This window comes from Nestor notabilis, unplaced genomic scaffold, assembly GCF_000696875.1.
Source record: "Nestor notabilis isolate BGI_N333 unplaced genomic scaffold, ASM69687v1 scaffold24728, whole genome shotgun sequence".
NCBI classification, from domain to species: Eukaryota; Metazoa; Chordata; class Aves; order Psittaciformes; family Psittacidae; genus Nestor; species Nestor notabilis.
The window spans coordinates 1-7832 of record NW_009939242.1 but is presented as its reverse complement, the minus strand read 5'-3'; the positions used below and the strand labels follow the sequence as shown (position 1 = coordinate 7832).

General features: G+C 41.0%; 1 protein-coding gene across 1 annotated transcript; it reads right to left on the bottom strand.

Annotated features, from left to right (window-relative positions):
• Positions 1-1192: 1192 nt before the first annotated feature.
• Positions 1193-7829, bottom strand: TFAP2C (transcription factor AP-2 gamma (activating enhancer binding protein 2 gamma); the record flags this gene model as incomplete). The annotated part of the gene is made up of 6 exons (XM_010019754.1): positions 1193-1478; positions 3307-3448; positions 4879-4997; positions 5649-5871; positions 7389-7440; positions 7698-7829. Coding segments are annotated over 6 exons (954 nt in total), but the record flags the coding sequence as incomplete, so codon positions are not given.
• Between the last annotated feature and the right edge of the window lie 3 nt (positions 7830-7832).

Sequence of the window (7832 nt, the reverse complement as noted above, 5' to 3'; positions counted from 1 at the left end):
AAAAAAAAAAAAAAGTCTTAAATACCCTGTATAACATACTTGTGCATAAACCTAAACGTGTGTTTAGCTTACCCATTACCTTTGAAATACTTACCAAAATTAAACATTTGAAACCCATTTATAAAAACAAAAAAGTATTAAAAAGTTCACCATTATTTACAAATCCGATTAAATTACACATAAATAAATATTTACATTCAACACACTGCTTCCGTTAATACACATAAATCCTCCCTGGAAATAGTTTTTGGCCTTAATAGGCAAAAAAAAGAAAATATTCAAAAAAAGTTATGTGCCTATTCTTTCAAGCTCGCTCCCAATTTGAAAACAATATAAATATGTTAATAAAGCTGCAATATCCTTAGACACAGAATTTTCTAAAAGCATTTTCATTCTGAACTATTCCTTGTTTAAAAAAAGAAAATAAAATCAAGGTAAGATTCACTGCAGCCAATATTACTGCAGTAATGAAGCCTGAATATTCCCATAAAAAAAAAAAAAATAAATCAGCATGTCAAATGCCATCAGATAACTTTTAAGTCGAGTAGGATTTTAGTACTCTCCTAAGGTAATCTGAAAATAAAGAAGAAAAACCACAAAAAAAAAAACCACCACAGAATAATCTTACTATTTTCAGATGTTTATAAAAAATTTTAATGTACATAAATCTATATATCATTGTTTAATACTGCTTTATTGTTACTGTTGCATTTAGAGAGAATAAAACCCTGAAATTTTATCCGATAACAAATAGGCTTCCATCTAAAATCTGTATCTTAAAAACTATGCATGAAGCTGGTCACCACTAGATACTTAGATGTGGAAAAGAAATCTAAATATATCTCTTTGCATATTTCCATCAAAACCCCTTTATAGCACCACTTTACAGCAAAGGATTTCAATATACTTGTACCAAGTACTTATCTTCTGGTAATTGCTTCCACAGGTAAGGGATACTGCAGCTTTTAGAAAGACTTGTCTCGTGGATCCAGGAGGAGTGATGATCCTGAATAAGATGATTTTTTTTTTTTCACCCTTTTTCCCCTATTTTCTTTAAAAAAAAAAAAAAAATTAAAAGAAAAAAAAAAAAAAAAAAAAAAAAAAAAAAAAAAAAAAATCTCTATGTTCCCCCTGGCAAGAAGATCCCAGTCTGTGCTTAGGAGGAAGAGTTTAAAGTCTGGTTTCCCTCCTTTTACTTCCTGTGTTTATCCATTTTATCAATAGTTTTGTTGGTTTCTGCAGGGCTCTGGTCACCAGCGTTCATGTATGTTTTGTCTGCTATTTTTAATGCTTCATTTAGGTAGTTCTGGACAGATGTCATGGCAGCACAGATGGCAGCACTCCCAAAGCCATGCGTGATCAGGCTAAAATGAGTCAAACAGCCCTGGATGCCAGGGTCCAAGATGGGACTTGGTCTTGTGTTTCCAAGAGGAGTTCTGTCCTGAGTGAGGAGGTCTGTGAATTCCTTGCAGATCTGCCTGCAAGACACAACATAATCACACTTTACAACACGGTGAGAATTTATGCAAAAGCAAATAAATAAATAAAAATAACAGAAAGGCCTTATCCAGTATTTGGCAGTTCTGTGGGAATTAAGAGTTTTCAGAAATTCACTACTCCAGCAGCAGCAGTGTCTAAAATTAAAGCTTATTTATTAGCATCAGTTCCTGATGAACTTGCTGTTATATTTATGTCACAAAACCCACACAGACTCTACAAAATAATCTCTCCACCTCTGGTGTCTGGCTGGCTCTGTGTCATTTGCTCTAGATTTCAAGGGGGGAGTGGGAATTTAGGACTAGTTTCTGTGAGAACATCCACAGCTGCAGTAAAATGATTTAGAAAGACTAAAGCAGCTCAATAGAATATTCAAGTCAGTTGTGCATATTACACATATATGCCCTCTTTAAGAGAGACCTGGGCCCTGATCCTGCAAACATGAACACATATGCCTGGCAAAACATGAATAGTTAATAATGCTCAAGCATATGTTGTTTGCTGCTTGCAAATCTGTCCCCTTGATGGGATTTCACAGGAGCTGAGCAATCTTAACAGAATCACTTTATCAGAATTTGTCAATCACAAGTGTCTTCCAAAAAGATTCTTGTTAATAGTGCCAATAACAAAACCAATAATGAAAATGAAGGGAGCAGAAGGAGTGGGGCTCAGTAAAAAGCAAAACGTTCAAGCTATAGGAAAGAGAGATGTTACATATCTAAATTTCTGAGAAATATTCCTTTACGCAGAATATATCTTGTAAAAGAAGGTCTTTTTCAGGAAGGCTGGATTAATTCGACAACAGGAGGAGTGTTTTTTGCATGCCTGATCCAAGCCCAAAGTCAAGGCAACTCAATAGTTTAGACAGGCTTTTCTCAGATCCTCTTGCAGAGCAAGGGTGCTTTCAAAAAAAAGCAAGGAATTACATCGACCCCAAACCGGAAAACTTCTCAGACCAGAAAGTATTGTGAGCCTGTTAAACCTCAGCCTGGGAAGGCAGCAAGCACTCCAGCCACTGGTTTAAGATAAGCATAACTCAACACAGGTATTTCCTACCAGAAACCTGTCCAGTACATGGTTTATTTACAGTTACAAGTGTCTGCAGAACAGCCATAACAGAGCTTCTCTCCCTTAACCTTCCCTCTTCATCAAAGTTTGTAGAAGGAATTTAGTTAAGTGCAGGGATGTTTCACATCTACCAAAGGCTGGCTTTCACTGAACTATAAAGAACTTCCCCAGAAAGGGACTACCCACAAGTCTTGACTCTTAAGCGTCCAATGGGAGAAACCTGTGTGCTGCTACTGCCAAAAGCAGTTGTGAGGACATGGGTCCTGAGCTCCTTACATCCAGCATGCCCACCAGTAACTCTCCTTGGAGATGTCCCTCTGGGCTGCATGTACGCAGATAGGGGGGTGAACCACCTCCTGCTCTCAGTCCTGACACCGGCTTACACTCCTGGGGCACACCTCTTTCCAGGCCCTCCACCCTGTGACACTCAGAGACAGTTTTTCCTTAGAGGTATATCTGTCTTTGTATAGGACATTTTCCTTAAGTTTTTACTACTGTTAAAAGAAATAAAATAACAGAATTAGTCCAAACTGCTTTGCAGTTATTATACAGGGTTATTATTGTTGTTATTGGTTTAGATAAAATAACTTGTCATAGTTGAATTCAAACAAAAACCAAATAAAAAAAACGTTTCCAGATTAAAGTTACACGTGAAAATGTACCAAACTGCCCTCAGTCACAGATACTCATGATCAGACAAAAGCATCCTTAAAAAGAAGAAAATCCAAGCCCAAAACTTACTTTGCAGCAAGAAGCATATTCTTCCTGTTTGCCATTTCATTACGGCCCATGTGTGGTCTAGTTAGATATTCGGCCACTGCTTTGGAAGGAAACTCTGTCTCACATACATAACCAAAGTCACGAGCAAGATGTACAGCTTCACCTGGTGTGGGCAAAAGGGAATGCTTATTAAGCTTAGTGACATTTATTTGTTATAAGGAGATCGGGGAGTTAAAGGAAGTGCTGTGAATTTTTGAGGTATACTCCTGATTTAGAAAGGGACACTACTGTTACCACCATACCACTCCTTACCATTTTCTAATTGATAGATCAGTGTTTCTTTGTAAGTTTGCATCAAGAAAAAATATCTATATGGTGACCACTACAAAAAAAAAATAAAATAAAAAAATCATTCTCTTGCCTCTATACTAGAAAGAAAAACTCCCGCCTCTCTCCAGATCAACTGTGCAGCAAAGACTAGAATTCAGTCTAGCTCACATTGTCCACTGATATTTAAAAAGCCTGGCAACTACATTCCACTTACATAATAAAAGGTTTATTAGTTTAGAATCTTTTCTAAACACTAATAAGCATTTTCATAAAGAAAATTAATTGAAACGAATATAACTAGACCACTTCTTTTTTCTCTCTCCATTAAGGCAATGTGATCAGGTTTAAAAGAATAGATTGGCATGACCAGTGCATTACCCTTAAGGTATGTGTGTACACATGCGCAAGTATAAGCTCTCTTAAACCCAGCTTCCAAAAGTTTTAAGTGGAAGTTGCTATATTATTTCAGCTAATGTAGAAGTGAAATAGCAGTAAGGTGAGATCATTTTTCACTTTGCGATTACTGCTTCCATTCCTGTTAAATTGTACCACTACCAGGAGCTGCTTTAAACAGACGCACAAAACAACCACACACATACATATACATACACAGCCTTCAAGTCAGTTTCACTGACAGAGGGTCCATATAACGTTACAGATTCAAGGGGCTCCAGTTTCTTATCAGGAAGTCAGAAGCTATAAATCTCACTTTATATGCTTGTTTATTAGAAAAGCTGCTGAGGACACTGCTGAGGTAGGGCCAGGTGCTAGAGTCAGCTGTCCAGATTTTACAGTTTCTCAGTAAGGAACTAAACCCACTAATTTGGTGAGTTTCACCCCTTTTTTGCCTCCCCTGCCCACAAAATCTGAAACAACCTAACCCCCACCCGGCCCTCAAGAAACACAGACTGGACAAAGATGCATTTTGAACATTTTGGCATATAGGAGTTACTGCATCCCTGCCAGCATCCCTGCTATGCAGCCATGAGGAAGAGGAGCATCAGCTGGGTTTGTGGAGGTAGGGCTCTGAGGCCAAGGGCATAGCAACCAAATTTGAAGGGAGAAGAAGAGGAGAGGAGGCCCTCAAAGGTAAGACCAGCTGTTAGTTGCTGCAGTGCCCCCATCATACTCATTTTAAAACAAACAAAACCCTCTCTATTTATTATGTTCATTGACTTTCTACCCTTTCCATGCTTTGCCTAGAGGATAAAAGCTATCCACAAGGAAAAAAGAGTTTATTTTTAAGACATGTTTAAGACTGACCTTCCACCAAAGATGTCAATAGCGTCACATTTGCAGCTTTCCTTCTACCAGCGGGAAGATTCAAGCCAATTTTATCCAATTTTTCCCTTAATGATCTGCCACCATTTTTAGATTTAGCTCTGTAATTAAAGAGAAAAAAAAATGTCCTTATTTATCTTCAGGGAACACTTCTTTTTAAAGATGAGAAATTCCAGTTACTGACATTCAATAGGGTTCTACTTGGGGGGAATACAAACCAGGCTCTTTTCGAGTGACCTAGTTTTTAAATGTCCTACTACAGTTCAGCCAGGATGAAATATAGCAGAGGTCAAAATCAAAATGCTTCTAACTGTACCATCAAAGCAAACAGCTGTAGAACGATTACAAGCCAAACTGAGTGTATGCAAAAAAGGACATACAAAGCATCCTTGTAATGATTAATCAAGACCACGAGATTTAATCCAAAAATCATTCCATGGGGAAACAGTTTGTCACAGGAATAAGAAAGCTCCATGAGGAGTTTTTGAGACAAAAATTCAACTTCAAACAGAATGAGAATTGCTGTCAGAACTGTTAATAGCACTTCTCAAGAAGTAGCAGAAGTGCAAAGAAGTTTTATTTCCAAAGCCTATTAGGATTCAGTGTTGCTGGGCTTCTTAAGAATCAGAAATTCGCTACAAAGCTTTCTTAGCTCCTCGTTATGCTAATCCGGCTGCTCCCACAAGCACAAGGAAAATCACAGACAATAGACAGGATGGGGATGGCTGGGAGTGGAGTGGGAGTCTACCTACCTTCGGAGTACTCCTCCTAGCAAAGAGGCATTGAGACATTCGGGGGGCGAGAGCCGCCTCTGCACCTCTGCTACTGTCACTTTGTATTTCGATGTGGAGCTCAGGAGGGAAAGTCTGCCCGGAACCGAACAAAATACTTCATTGGGGTTTATGACCACTCCAATTAGTCCGTCCTTTTGGCAGGGAAGACTCAGAGCACTGTTTTTCGTTAAGGAAATGGGACCTGTGGGAGAAGGAGGGAAAACAGGTATTTTATAAAAGCGAAAAATAGGAAGAGGCAAGTGAATTTCCTTTCTACGAAAAGATAGCAGGAGAGATATTTCGTTTTGTGCTAAATGCTCACACCACTGCCTCCCCATCCCCAGCATTTATCTGCAGCACAGGGCTCGGCTGCAGCTTAAAGGTCCCAAACAACTAATCCCGAGCATCTGTATTTTGCCACACTAAATTTCAAGGAGCTGCCGAACACAGCTAGGAATACGTTTAAAAAATGCACAAACCCTCACGTCTCTGGTGCAGCACTCTGCAAGTTAGTAAATCCATGCTTATAGAAATCCCGATTCAGCTACAGACTCCAAATTAGCATCCTTCACTGCTGCCAAAAACCCTTCCAAGCCAGGGCAGGGGGAAGCCTCCCAGCTCCTGCTGGGGTTCACCTTCCACCACGCACATGAGGATGTAAGAAGCTGCCTTTGGAATTTAACTCCAACAAATTTGTAACAGACAGCACAGCAGAGACAGGGACGGAGCCCAGAGAACAACTGAAAGTAAAACTTTGCTCCTTAATGGCTTCAGACTTTAAGTGAACAGGGACCAGAAAGGCTTGGCAAGAAGTGAGCCACACATCCAGCTTTTCCATCCCGGGTGGATTCACTCGTTAACCTGGCAGCAGCACTGATCCGAAAGGGTTAAAGAGCCGAGGTCGGCCCTGATCCCCGGAGGGGGAAAGATTTTTCAGTGGTGCATCTGACAACGAAATTATTCTCCCATGAGCTAAAGGCAGCAATCAGCGCTCTGACAAACACTTCTGCTTTTCCTCAGTTAGGTATTTGTTTGAAGTCTTCACAGGAAACTTCTACCGATATTTTTTTTTTTAAAGCACAAATTTGTTTAAAAACAAAAGCAGGGAAAGAAGGAAGAAAAAAAAAAAAAACCAAAACAAAAAAAAAAAAAAACCAAACCCTAAATGATTGTAAATTGAGTCAATACGTCTTTCTCCTTCCTTAAAACCTCAGCTACATAGCAATTTCGGTTAAGGTAAAGCCGAGCAGGCTTATGTCAGCAAATTCGTTCCCTTCTTCAGTCTCTTGAAGAAGTTGAAGAAAAAATAACAACAAAAGAAGAAGAAAAAAAAAAATTCCTTCGAGTGCTGCAACAAAAAAGCCCAACCAAAACCAAAACAACCCAAAAACCCCCTGTCCCTTTACACGTGTGCTCCAGGGCAGCATTACGTTGTATCCAAGGTCCCGGTTTCGATTAAGGCCGCACACAAGGGCAGGGGCTGTTCCGAGGGGGAAGACCGGGGTCCCCCCGCCCAGGGTTTGTCCCCACTGGCACTTCCCTCGGATGGCGCTAGACACAAAAATCCAGCGACTACGGGAGTGCAACAACAACTTCTCTGCCCTCCCGATCCGAAAGGATTTGTCTTTTTAAAGATAATAAGACGTCAATTCACCGGTGCGTCATTAAACTTTTTAACTATTGACAAGGGAAAGCAAACTGCAGTGCCACTTTACTGACCTTTTCTAATGACTGTCTGGTCATGCATTAGTAAGTGTTGATCTTCCACATTCTGGAAAGAGAAAGGGGAGAAAGTTTCGCACCTTGAAAAGCTGAGAGGAAAGGAGATGGGGGCTTTTGGGGGACACCCCCATCCCACGCGTCCCCAGTTTCAGAGCAGACGAGGAGAAAAGGCGGGTTTCGTTCCAAGGACGGGGATAGGGCAGGTGAAGGTGCAGAAGGGGACGGTGCCCCGGCTCCGCCGCAGGGCGTCCGGGCTTCCCGGCAGCGCCTGTCCCGCGGGGTGGGGGGACGACACAGGACCCTTACCTGCACCTCCTCCATCTGGTGAGCCATGTCGTGCAGGCCCAGGTTATCGGCCAGCGCGGAGGCATCCAGCCCGTGCCCGTGGGGCAGGAGCAGCTCGGAGCGGCGGTACGTTTCCCGGCGAGCGCCGGCGGAGCC